This window comes from Cebidichthys violaceus, unplaced genomic scaffold, assembly GCF_023349555.1.
Source record: "Cebidichthys violaceus isolate CVI_PGR_0920_01 unplaced genomic scaffold, fCebVio1.0.p SCAF_17, whole genome shotgun sequence".
In the NCBI taxonomy this organism is placed as follows: Eukaryota; Metazoa; Chordata; class Actinopteri; order Perciformes; family Stichaeidae; genus Cebidichthys; species Cebidichthys violaceus.
In genome coordinates, this window is record NW_027176340.1 from 7,416,487 (window position 1) to 7,430,865 (window position 14,379).

At 41.4% G+C, this 14,379-nt stretch overlaps 1 protein-coding gene across 1 annotated transcript in view; it reads left to right on the forward strand.

Annotated features, from left to right (window-relative positions):
* Positions 1-14,379, forward strand: part of tox2 (TOX high mobility group box family member 2) — a 47,353-nt gene that overhangs the window by 25,257 nt on the left and 7,717 nt on the right. Inside the window, exon 2 of the mRNA XM_068712723.1 lies at positions 6,051-6,143. Coding sequence (XP_068568824.1) covers positions 6,051-6,143 — 93 coding nt within the window. The remainder of the gene's footprint in view (positions 1-6,050; positions 6,144-14,379) is intronic.

The window sequence follows — 14,379 nt, forward strand, 5'->3', positions numbered from 1 at the left end:
GAAAACATGCAGCCAAGCTCTACATTGTTGTTCCAGTAGATACAGAATCTACTTTCTGTGACAACCCTCCGTAGCTGCAGGTACACAAAGTCAAGTTTCAAAGAACAAGAAAAAGTCGCAGGAAGAGAAAGGAGAGCAGCAGAGTGACATGAAAGTTTGAGAAATGAGCACAAAGCCCAAACTGTGTTGCAGATATGTAACCTCCATTTTTACTCTTAATTGTGTGTGTGTGTAGTTTTGTAAAATATGCAAAATATTTTAGCTGTCTATAACAGAAACAGTTTAGGTAAGAGTGAAATTTTGACAAATACAGGTAGGTTAAGGTAAAGAGCTACCACAATATTGATAATGCTGTTGGGTTTACAAGTGTCCCAATCAAAGGAAAATATATAAATAGATAGACAATAAATAGCTGATCCCAATGGCACCAACTAATCGTCATACAAATCACGTTTGTGTTACGCTATGTTCAACTAATGTTCACTTCAACAATAGTCACTTGTTCCCACCTTTGAAGCACAAGCGTGAGCATGTACGTACATACAAAGTCACAGGAGTTTACACGGGGAACGGATGGAGAGCCGCTGTAAAAGCTGCGGTCAGCTATAAATAGCCTCGGCTCAAATGCTGGTGTTGGCTGGATATTCCCAATGGTGTGATCAGTAGTTTGAGTGTCAGTAGTGGCCCGAGGCAGGTAGCCCCCGGGTTCATGTCCTGGTTACGGTCGAGCTGCTTAGGCCTCAGTTGACATCTCTTTCACACACACACACACACACACACACACACACACACACACACACACACACACACACACACACACACACACACACACGCACACGCACAACTCATCTGTCTGTCTTTCTCTCTCACTGCAGGTGTTTGGAGATAAATAATACATACAAATACAACCAAATGGAAGGCGACAGATCTGTTGATTTACAGTCTCTACAGACATTAACAGAAATATCTAAACAAACATTCACTGTAAACGTGTGCAGGGGTATGTACAATATGCATCAATATGTGTTCGCAATTCAGGTCTGTAGCTTCCAGCACTTAGTAATCAATACTTTGTATTGACTCACTATATTCGCACAAGTACTGGCTTAGCAAACACATTTCTTTTACGTTATAAAATCCTAATATGATTGTAATACATACAGTACTGTACACCCTTCAGATCTGAGCTGGAAATTCAGATTATGATTTAAAATCTAAAGCTAAGAAGTATGTGAAAGTATCTGATGTAAAGCACGGTGGAAAATATTGAAAATACCTGAATCATTTGTCTTCAAATGAAATTGAATCACATTCAATGCAAAACATATGAAGGAAGGTGATTCATCGCAATATGCAAACCAATGTTGCACACAGCAGTTGGTTTTTGTCTCAGACATAAGTCTCTAAAAACCACTGAAAAAGTGATTCACACTCTGTTATTGACTGTCAGACCACCACAGCCAGAAATCCGACTGATGTTATGTAATATGTTTATACAACAGAACTGACAGGATAATGTACGTTCCCAGTTGAAATATCAGGAAGAACAGTCCCAAAGGGAGCAGAATTGAACAATGTAGTGACTGAATTTGGAATGAGAGTAATGTTTTGTATTATTGATCTTCTGGTGTCAGTGTGCATGCATTGTTGTGTGCATACTGTACATATAGTTTGGAGCACCATAATGTATAACTGATTGTGTGTGTGTGTGTGTGTGTGTGTGTGTGTGTGCATACATTACTGTACGCTATAGATGAGTGATAGGGTTTCCTCATAAGCCGGTCTAGGCCCTTGCATTCCTCTCATCGGTGGAGTCTGATGTGTCCGAGCCTTTCAGCTAATCTGGGAAGAATGTCGGCTGCAGACACACATGTGTTCCATTAAGTCCAGATCTGCGTAAATAATATAACATGCAACAGCTAACGTTACAGGTAACTATACCCCCACAGCTGTGCCTTTGGCTTTGCAGTGCCCCACCACCCCCGCCTATAAAAAAAGCAACCCTGATATCTAATGAGTAGATGTGTCGTGGCATCTACTGTGCTTCAGGCTGCTGATTTGGAGCAAAATAAAGATGATGAATATGTGTATTATATCATCAGACTTTAATTATTTTCAGTATCCATTAACATCTGTCTGGCTCTATTATCTATCAGCTGTTATTCTTTTTGCTTCACCTTTAATTATTTTGAATCATAAATGATTTACAGCGGAAGTAAATCTTTTCTGTTTTATAAGAGATGACATATTTATATATGGTTAAATAATAACTATAAATAATAACTAAATACAGACATATCAATGAAAAATAAACTGCAAGTCATTTATGTGCAAAAATGCTGCCAGTTAAACATATATTGCAAACAATATACATGTTGGTCGATAATAAGTATCAGTTGGCCTTCATTTTATAATGTGGTGGTAGACATTTCAATCTCTCATTGTTGTTAAAAAAATTAAATATTTTAGCGAATACACTTTTTCAACATGATTGACAATCTGAAGCTGTCACGTGCAGCTATACATCAGTGTATAATCAGCATCATGTCAATCTGTACGAGAGCATTGAAGTCTAAAGTCACATGGCAGGAGTCGTGCGTGAAAGCATATCACAGCCCAAATTGTGCACCCCCCCACCCCCTTCCCCCCATTGTTAGTGGTTCTACATCCAGACAACCGTCATTGGCTCTCTGTGTTTATTGTCTGCCCGCTCAGCTTGTACTGATTGGCTCCACTCTGCCAAGCGACAGGACAATGTTTGCTTTGCTGTCTGCCTGGGGAAGTCCCTCTTGTCCCTGAACGGGCCGGCAGCTACAGTAACTGATACAAAGTTCAGAGGATGCCAGCCTCTTCCTGGTGCGGTGTAGCATCTTCCTGTGGCTCCACACCAAAGTCAGTTAAAAACTGTGAGTGAATTACAGACTCATTTATTCACATTTTTAATTTATTTCACCTTTTTACTTTTCTCATAGAGGATTGCAGTAGCGTGAGCAAAACAAGTGGCTCTGCCTTCTGCTCTATTTTGGTCAGAACTAGAGTGTGGGTGTGCGGCATAAAAAAATAAATAAAAAAAGGCAGAGATGGTAAACAGCTGGCAGCATCTGGTTTTGGTAGAAATATCAGAGAAACCTAAAGCCAGCCAGAAAGTGAAAGAGAGGTGACAGGGGTGAGAGCGTCTGAATTGAGGACTAGCTAAACAGAAGAAAGGTGTTAGAGAACAAGTGTAGAGAACAATGCTTCTGCACTTGCAAACTGTTGTGAGCCAGCAAGGAAATGTGAGGAGTTTGGCTGTTGCTGTTCTTGTTGCCAGCACTCCTAATGAGTCTGTCAGGGCCAGTTAGCGTAGCCAGGCCTGCTTGTGTCCCCTCCAGGCCGCAGACAGCTGTTATTAGCCCCGTAATGGCATGCCACAGGGCCAGATTAGCCTGGCACACTGGAGAAATCTCAAACATTCACTTACTGTGGCTCCTTCGCTGGCTAAAGCAGCTATTCTGCGAGGCATTCATTTAGCTGCGATGCTGGCAAGCTATCCAACAGGCCACAAAAGAAAAAGTCTCCATTGAGGGATGTAGTTAGTGTACAGTAGCTCCTCTGGAAGGTAGAAAGGAAAATAAATGTCTGACTAGAGGATGAAGGCCCAACATACCAGGGTCATGTTGCTGATTAGGACCTAAAAATAGCTATGAATAGCAAATTAATACCTAAATTGGGATATATAAATCAATGTACATTTTTAGTATAGGATAACTGTAAATCCACATAAAAGAAAACATATTGCAAATCCAGAAGAGTCATTTTTTGTGGGTTTTAGGATAGCTGGTTAAGGTATTGTGACAAATGGGCTGATCTATTCAATTAGATCCATAATTTACTGGAATGTTAATACTTGTGTAAGTTTTGACTAATTTGTTGCTACATTTAAAAGGTTTACACATGCCTTGTAATTCCTGTACATTTCGAAGATTTTTATTTTTACCAAGTTGCTGGTGTACCATTTATTATTTAATGATAAATAGCAATTTGGTAAATGTATTAAATGGTTTTGTTTTGTTTTACAAAGTTAGGAAAGTCTCATGTTGCCTTACACATTAAAGTGATCCCAGTCACTTCCACACAGTGAGGCATACAGCCTATTAATCGAAAACTGATATCGGATTGGTTCTCTGTATCGGCCGATACCCAAAGCCCAGGTATCGGTTTCGGGACTGAGGAAGTGCGATTGGTGCATCCCTGGTCAGGGCGGTGCAGCGCAGAGAAAAGTTGTAAATGAGAGTTCTCTTTAATAACGCTGCGTCATCATTATGCAAGCCATATCGATGAGATGGCCGCTGCTGTCTACTCATCTGTTTTCACCTTTCATAATGAGCACAGGAAATCAAAACCTTACACAGCAAGTACTCGCACTGCCTCAGGGGATAGCCTGCCACTGTATACCGTCTGTAATAGGCCATTAGATCAGCATACAGTTAGTACTGTATACTGTTCTTCATAGAACTCTTCTTCTAGGGTATAAATCATGCTCTTTGAGCCTGTGATTGTTTCTCCAATATGTTGCATAGGTGGTGTATTACATACTGTTTTGCTTACATTGCTTGCAGGTCTCACTGCGTGATAATCATGATGCATTTGGACCCATAAACACAATCTAGGTGCGTTTATGGTGGTTCCACTGTAAAAGCTGAGGCCTGCTGCTCCATGTGACTGACTAGAAGTGAAAGGCAGAGCCAGCTATGGTTGGTTTAGGGATGTTTTCTCGCTCAATTGTTAAATATAGTAAAATACTGCAATCTGAAGGCCTGCCCTTGAATGTATTTGTGTCTGTGTGATTACATGTGTGCCTGGGTGTTTTTGTGTGGATGAGGTGAAAGAATGAAGGCTAAAAAAAGAAGAAGGCGAGACAGGGTAAAGCAAGTAAACGATTAAGTACTGGAGAGATAATGTGATATTTGCTCTAGATTGCTGCGCTGTGTGTTTTCCAATAATCTACATCCTCATTAGCAGACTGTATGTATCAAGTGTGGCAAAGCCATTACGCACCGTACATAGCAAGCAGCCGTTACCAAATATACATTCAGGTTTTATCCTCTTATTTATGAGAAACCAGTTTCCACATCACCGGTGGCAGCATTTATTTTAACAGCAGGCAGCGCACAGAAGCTAAAAAAGACTCAAACACCAGAGGAAAAAAAAGGATGGAGCTTATTTTTATCAATTAACCCCTGTTGAACAAATCAAATGACAGAAACAGCATGCAGCCTGTTGACCAGATGTTACAGAAGAGAGATGTTAATGTAAGAAAGGCAGAATATCAAGGAATCACAGAGGTGCAGCGGGATGTGGGTGGTTGAGCGAGGAGAGAGATGAAGACAAGGAGGGAGGGGAGCTGTGAATCCTGGGATGTATCGCTGCTGAGGCTGTGGACCATGGTGTGAACCACACCTAGCTGCACTCCCTGTCTCTCCCTGGCTGGGACCACTTGTTGCGAATCATTAGCTTCCCAACTACTGTGGGTTTTGCCACCATCACTCCATCAGGTTGTGTTGTTGAAACCCACATAGGCAAGAACAGGGAGGAGCCGGCAGCACACTCTAATTATCATGTATGTAACATATATATATATATATATATATAGGAAGATTGAGTCAGTAGAGTACAGTGTAGCTGAGCACAGGGTCTTCTGGCTGCTGAACACAACAGCTTAGTTCCATTAGTGCCGCTTCTGAGCCAACCTTATCCAGTTATTATGTGTGGTACATCACCATGCAGTGATGTGATTTAACACGGCGGCCAATGGGCAGGCTCTCCGACTCGGCGGAAATTTATGAAAGCAGCACTCATAAAAAAACAAAATGAGGACCATGTAAAGAACTGCAGTATGTATGAACCCTATATACTTCGGATGGGAAAATAAAACTTTAGAAACTTTGAAACTAATTAAATTCAAATCTGGATCTTCTATTTTATTCTTGTGTTGGACGTTTCATGCTGAATTCCCTACAAAAAGCAAGGTAACATACTTAAAATCTGTCTCTCTCTCCCTCCTCCTCCAGAGCAGATACGGTGCTGCAGATCGAGGTGTGAGGCTCTACAGTTCCCTTCCCATGCGCCCAAACCCTGACGGCAAGAGACTGCCCTCTACTGGGGTAAGAACCACCCCCCCTCCCCCCTGCTCCCTCCCCCCAAGGTCTCATCCATACCTACATGTAAACACATACCCTTATCTAAACAGTGAGGGCCAGCAAAGAGGCCTTCCCTCATCTGCACAACAAGACTGTCCAAACACAGCATCGGAGTGGCAGTTCAGAAGCAGTGCAGACATAATTTCATGGGTTGAATTTTTGTGTGTGTGTGTGTGTGTGTGTGTGTGTGTGTGTGTGTGTGTGTGTGTGTGTGTGTGTGTGTGTGTGTGTGCGCCCCTTGGATTCACAGCAGCCGGGAAGTTGACTTGATCCTGTGATGGAAAGCTTCTGCGTAGAAACAACTGTTTAAGACAATTACCAATATCTGGACTTAAATCATGGCCAGGAAACAATATAAGCCATAGTTTTTTAAACTCGGCATCTTCTTCAACTACCGCGACTTCTTCCTCATCCTTTAACCCCTCCTCCCACTACGTCTCACCTCATGAGCTCTTTCCACGCTCACCCTGATAGACCTGCTCGGTGCCCCATTCTCAAACCATCACTGGCCACCGCGAGGCTCCCGAGAAAGCACCTATCTGACTTGGTGGTTTGTGTGGTATCTGCCTAGTAGCTTCTAACAGAAGCGTTTTGCTGCAGCTGATAGGCCAACCAACTGCCTTCTATATTTGTGTTTGCACAGAACAAAGGCATGCAGTGGCTTTCTGGATACAATGCTTCTGACTCATTTTTGGTTGTAAATAAAGAAAAAGCAAATGTTGATTAAATATGAAAATTTAAATATTTAGCTGATTTTCCCTTCTTTTGTTTTGCAGATGTATTGCACCATCAAGTCTACTTTTTCAATAATTTTATTATAGGATTGTTTTGTGAGGAAGCTTGGAAAGGAGTTTATTTAAGTTTAGTGATGCAGCACTTGCAGTACTTTGACTTTGACAAAGTGCTGGAACAGTAAGTCTGCTTTGTTTGTGACACCTTTCTTTCATTTTTTAATAATAAAAAAATAAATCATTTAGTATTGTGAAAATCATAATTAGAATCTAGCTTGCCTTGCTTTTATGCATTTATGTAACAAAGGAGGGAAAATGAAAGAACAATGGAGCAAAAAGAGAGAATTTAATTTCATATGTCTCCCTTTTTCATGTTTCACTCCATGCAAGTGCTTTTTGAATTATCTCTTCTCTGCTCCGGGGCTCAATGAGAGGAAGAGTGGGTGAGCGAGGGAGAGAGGGGGAGACACAGATGGAGTGAAAGAGAGAGAGAGAGAGACAGATAAAGTGAACGCTGTGTAATATTGTTGGTGCGCACCTTTTTTTAATTACAACAGAGATTGTATTGATGTCTCAGGCCACATGTCCTCAATCATTTATCAAGGGGGAGAGTGCTAACAAAGCATTTCTAAGAAACCCATCCTCTCCGAGGGCCTGGAATCATACGTTATCTAAAGTGAATATTGTTAATGCTGTTCTGCAGAGAGACCCACTTACAAATCATGGGAATGAGTTCCTTGTCAGTACATGCATGAGGTAGTAAAGCTATATATCCAGTTTCATCTGATCCTCTGTTGAGCAAATAAAACTCTGCATCTAAATCTCTATCCAGAAATTGTTTTTGAGAAGAAGAGGGACATGTTTAAAAGGATGGATAAACATTAATGCAAGGGAAGGACAATTTCTAAATCGCCTAGTTGTTTTTTGCAAGATTACATCTCTCACACGGATTATAATTCATCATTAAACCAAACACAATAGAAAAGGAGACAATAAATGCTTTTTTTCCCTTTGCCTTTCTGTCATATCCTTTTGTCTGTTATTACCTGGGTGTAGCATCGGTACAGTAGCAGAATGTAGCTACAGGCTGCATGGAGAGGAGGAGAATATAAACCACTTAACATGCAGGAGGAAACCAGACGTTTTTCCATTGCACTTATCAGGTGCTGTGGTGAGAGCAAGTGTCAAGGTGCAGTAGGTCCCTGCACCCCCCCCCCCTCCTCTCACCCATCCTCCCCTTCCTCCCCTCTTCCTTCCTCTGCACACCCCTTTTATTTCCCCCTGATCTCTATCTCTGTCTCCCCCCTCCCACCACCACCACTCACCACCCTTGGTTCAGTTAAAAGTGGGCTTGGCACTTCCGCAGCAATCCCCCCCCCCCCCCCACACACACACACACACACACACACACACACACACACACACACACACACACACCCCTCCACCACCACCACTTCTTTTCTCTCTGTCAAACTAACCTCCAACTCCTGCTTTTCACCTCTATGTTTCCTGTCAAGGTGCACTGCCCACCTCCCCCTCCCCCCAACCACTGGCTCTGCCCCCGCAACCTTTTCCTTTGCTTTCTTTCAACATCTATTATGGCTCTAAATGCCTACAATTCTTCTTTTTTTAGATGCTCAGAGCAGAGGGCCTGACCCCAGTGTATCTCTGCAAGTCCTGCAACTTCATGAAAAGGGGGGGGGGGGGTATTAGTGGCTTTGAAGGGAATCTCTCAGTGCTCTTGTTTTTTATAAATTCTTTTTACAAATGTGAATCAATCTCTTCCAAATCCCAAGTGCAGAGTGTAAAGTGTTCATATGAATGTGTGTTAAGTCAGTGAATCCACCAACCAACTGTCAATACTTACATACTCATATACATTAACTCCCTTAAAAACTACTAATTGTCATTTTACATGTCTACAAGTTTTACCCATTAACATCCAGTCTTAAAGGTGCCCTGTAAACGGTTTCTGTTTACATTCAGTGCATCTCGCTAAATTGCATTGCGTGTATTGCTAAGGTCAAACAAACATGTTAAATGGGTTTTCTTCATCTTATAACCACATGTAACCTTTAAGTGTGTTAAAGTTGTAAAAGATAACTTCCTTATTCCACATTGTCTTAAAGTCTTAAAGTATAGCTGTGCCATTTTATCAAATGGAAATGTGTTTTGTGCATCGCTTTTACCCATTTCCTCTTGTATAACCCTGACAATTTGATATCTTTGGAGATATCCACTTAAATATGACACTCTGTGGGTTTCAACAGTGTTTGGCAGCACAGCGTGAGTTTGCAGTAGATGACCCACGAAGCTAAATCCCGTTTACCTACCTACTACATTGCATGCATGGTGTAATGTGTTCAAGGTTTACTGTCAGCTGTAATGGAACTACAGGAATCAGTACAATTAAATGAAATAATGAAATGCAATTAGTGTTGAACAATCTCTCAAAGCTGCTCGAGTGGAGCTTTGTTTTAGCTCAGGCTGGATAAGCATCAGCGTATTCTTTGCAGGGAGTCAAACTGTTAGAGCTACCATTGTAGTTGTTGTTATTGTTGTTTTAGCTCCACTGCTTTGACACTGATACTTATGGGGAAGGTTCAGAATCTGCTATAGCGCAGAGAAGACAGGATTGTTTCAGGACTATCTCTTTCTCTTTCTGTCGGTTTCCCTTGGTTTCTACATGGCTCTCGCTCTCTCTCACTCCCTCCCTCCCTCTCTCTCTCCTGCTTTGTCTCTCTGCGTCTTTCTCTCCTTTTTCCAAGCTGATTTGGAGCCTTGCATAGTCAATTATGTAGGGAGTGAGAGATGGAGTGGGGGCTCCGGCTCCCATATTTTGGTGCGATATTAATATTGCATGAGCGCTATTCTGTAGCGAATATCTAAGAGACTGCCTATTAAGGCAGAAGCAGGAGAAGAATGTGACAGACACGCACGCACACACACACACACACACACACACACACACACACACACACTGTACATACATACATACATATAACAGACAGCCAGAGAGCAGGGGTGAATCAGTCAGAATCATACACAGGTTGTTATAATTAGTGTTTTCCAGATTTATTTTGGTGAGATAATAAGAGTGACTCATTTTCCTGTTTAATATGTCATGTTTGTTTATTTGACAAGGTTCACATCACGCTGTACAGTCAGCGCACTTGATGTTGGTGAGAACTGAGTGATGTTTCACTGTAATTGTGCTCAGAATGGAATATTTTAACTAACTAACTGAATAAACAAACAAAACAGAGACACAAAACAAATGGCTGCTGTAAAAACCCCCAGAAAAAACAACAAACATTGCCAAGATAATTGTGATATTGCAAAGCAGGAGTGATCTGACGGCAGGCTATTTATTTTCTGCTGCTGGGCGAGTATCAATGATGCATACAGCAAGTGTCAACAATGACAGGCTGAGAAGGTCCCTGTAGCGATGACTGAGATGCTCAGTGTGGACACTTGATGCTTTTTTGGGTGCCAAGTGGCGGTGACACCGGATGGTCTGTGATAGAAATCTCATTTCATGATTACAGATTGTCAAAAAGCATCTGTTTTTAAGGTGTCATGAACATAAACCTCAGTAACACAGTTTGAAAACATAATAACACATGTCATATGTTATAGCGGCTGTTTTGTAATCCCAAATCAATGTAGAAGTGTGAGGTGACATGGCTCAAATGGATATCAGAATATCAACAATGTTTTTTTGTTCTGCTTTATTGTATATCACAAATTACATCATGCATTACGTCATACACATTTCTGATACATTTATCTTTATAATAATAATTTTATTTAATTTATATTATTTATTGTTTAGCAAAAATAATGAAATACGGCATTCATTTCCAAAGTGATATTCTAAAATGTCATGTTTTTCTGGCCAACAATTAGTTTACTATCATTTAAAAATCTTTTTCTCACAGGACTTGGAGAACATGTGGAAGAGGTCTTCCTTTACAGTCTTTCTCCTCTTGCAGTAGCATTGCCAGCCCCTGTCAAAAGCCCCAGAAAGCCCGGCCAGGAGTCCACACAGCCAGTTAGTCCCGAGCCCAGAAGCATCCTGCTGGGCCCAACGTCGAACAAGTGCTTGGTGACCTTACAGCACCAGCTGGAGTTAAAAGAAGTCTTTAAAAGGCTGATTCTCCACAGTAATATCATCGCCCATGCCTCAAAGACTCTGGATTAAGGCCCACTTTCCCTTGCTAAAATGTAACAAATGTGTGAAAAAAACATCACAGCCAAAGCCAATGTGGAGGGAACAATGGAGAGGAAGAGGAGAGAAAGAGAGTTTAGAGAGCGAGGAGAGAGAGAGAGCTAAGAACAGATAGCAGAGGCAGAAAAGAAGGGAGAAAGAAAGTGAGGAAACTCAACATCTTAACACCCCCAATCCCCCCCTCCCTACCAGATATATCAATGTAGTTGGCTTTCTCTGAAATTCGAGGGAAAAAAAAGTGATAAGAAAAAAGAAAAAGAAACCTCTGGCTTTGGGAAGGGGGGGGGGGGGGGGGTGCTGAGAAAAAGACCTGCCATCTATGTATTAGTGCTCTGTAAATATTACATGAGCTCCACATTCGCTCAGTTTGTTTGGCATTACTTCCACTGGATGGGTATATTATTTTAGAAACCATGCCTTGTTTATGGAGAGGCATGACCTACTTCCAGACACACTCTCTCTCTCTCTCTCTCTCTCTCTCTCTCTCTCTCTCTCTCTCTCTCTCTCTCTCTCTCTCTCTCTCTCTCTCTCTCTCTCTCTCTCTCCTCTCTCTCTCTCTCTCTCTCTCTCTCTCTCTCTCTCTCTCTCTCTCTGGTATTTTTTCTGTCTCTTCCCCTCATTCTCTCTTTCCCTCACCTCTCTTTTTCTCGCTCTCTCTTATTCACTCTCAATCTGCGATATCTCAACTGGTTGTCCCTGCTGAACAATTACAAGGCAGAGAGACCCAAATGGAGATGTTTGTAGAAAACAACATGTGTATAATTAAGGTTTAATGAGCTCTTGTCAGGGTGGAATGTGCAATTAGATTGGTAATAAAAAAATCTGCCTGATATGCTAGTGGCAGAGGCTGGATGTGGAGTCAGCATGGCAGTGAATGAAAGAACAGTGAATTATTTTGAGCCCTATCGACAGAAGTAGATGGTGCTGGGTGCTGTATTTAGATTTAAATACATAGTGAGATCCAAATACAGAAAGGAGTTTTTTGTTGTTTTTTTCCTGGTGGTGCTATATTGTGCGTTTTCAATTACTGTACTTGCACACTGGGTTAGTTTCCTGGGAAAACAGTTCTTAAACAGCTGAAGTTAAGCTTTACTGCTGCAGAAGGAAGCAAGAGACAATCGTTATAATTTGAAAGGAGAAGGTAAATGTCATTGGATGCAAGAATGTAATCTTGCATCCAATGCGTCAGATCTTAGCAGACAAATGCGTCAGCTTTATGACCATAATTATGGCCATAAAAGCCAAAAATGGCCAAAAATAATTATTTTATTATCAACCATTTTGCTTATTATGTTGTTTACAAAATGTCAGAAAATATTGAAATATTGTATAAGATGTCTTGAAAATCTTCACATTTAAAAAGCTGGGACCAGTGGATGTTTTGCTTTGCTTTGTCGCTTGTAAAATGATGAATCAATTGACCCGACTTACAATGTTGTCGCGGAAGTCTAACGCCCACCCTCCAGTTCCCCCTCAGGTAAACGCTGCTTGCTCTGTCAGCACTGTTATCGCTTTTTGCGCTGTTAGCTGCTTGCTGCCGGCTCACCCGTTGCCATGTTGACAGCCGTGTGGAGACAATCCCTCAATCCTAGATATCCTCTGAATTTGAAATGTAGCACCCTATAACCTTAGCTTATTTTCCACTATCACAATCTCTTCTTAAACTTAAGCGTAGGTCATCACAGTTGCCAATGGGCAGATATTGGAAAACTGAACGTAAAGACATTTTGTTAAGCAACATCGGGAGTCTTGCAGAATCGTCCAATAACGAGATTCTTGATTCGTGAAAAGGTTAGGCAGAGAGACAAACAGAACTGAAAACATTACCTCTGTGGTGAATGTAACAAATGTGCAACAAATAAATACTTATTGATTATAAACAGCCTTCATTTGCACTCAAATCACTGCCTAGCATTTCTGTGCTCCTTCTGTCTCAGAGACTCTCTCTTTTAGGGAAGGACACTTCATCACCAGACCCTACGTTTTTTTAAATAAGGTTGTGGGGGGGAAAAAAACAGGTACTTGCTGCTCTCTTTTTCCACTCTATTTCTTTTTTTCTTGACTTGGTGAAATTACTGCTTGTGGGTCTGGTGGAGAAGATCCACACACACAAAAATCATGTTTGGCTCTTTCCGAAATACTTGACTAGACTGAAAGAGAGGACCCTTTGTTGGCTTCCTCTGGGACTGCCCTTGAAAGGCTCCTATTGTGTGGTAAGCACTATGAGATAATGCAAGTGGATTTAATAGATTTAATGGAACATGCAGACATGTTCTCAAGGCCCTCATGTGATGAGAAACAGCCTGTTTTTAGGAGATCAGAACCACATCTTAAAGAAATGAAATGACATGTCAATGTCGCATTGCTCCAGTAGCGTGTTAAGCTTTGATTTTATGTTAAATATTCTTGGTTGTTCGGTGCATGTGGAGACAGAATCCATTGCATTTGATTTTACATTACCAACAGTAATATCTTGTTTCTGAGGTCTTTTCGGATTTCTGCATTGCTTGATTATCCATTCGTGTGTCCCACCTGAGTTGTGTTGGAAGTCAAGGTTAGGCAGGAGCCGGGGGGAGTTGAATGTCAGCGATGTGTTTGCTTTGTTTTCATTGTGTTAACAGGAGCACAATGTACGATTGTGTGGCCATCTGAAACCCTACACCTACCCAGAGCTTTCGGGGGTCAGAGGTGGGGGAGATGTGTGTGCCTTTAGGCCCGATGGACCATGCATTTTGAAAGACCAGAACCCAAAAGAGTAATCCAACCAGCATGCCATCAAAACCATTCTGCTTTGCCGGCTCGCTCACATACCAGATCTGCTTGTAAAAATGCTCTCATTTTCCAGATATAAATGATGCTTTTTTTTTTTCTTCTCTCTCTCCTTCTCGTTGCTTTGTAATCTGTCTCATTATTTTAAGGTGCCATTTGAGGAGTGGCCAGCCTCTCGAAACTCTTCAGTGTGATGGACAAGACCATAAAGCAAAGCAATAAACCTGAGATGAATGTTATATCTTAACACTGATAGAGGCAATTAAGTCCATCATAAGCGAGAGAGGGAACACTCTTCTCCGGGGACTCATTCACTTGCATGGTTTAACATGATTCCCAGCTAAATCCCTTATTTTATTTCTCCTCTCAGCGTTCAGCTTACAGTCGAGCACAAATTGAGCTGATGTGTTTTTTTTGGTTTTTTTCACACAATTTGGTCTTTCTGTCTGATCTGCCCTTTTCTTTCTGT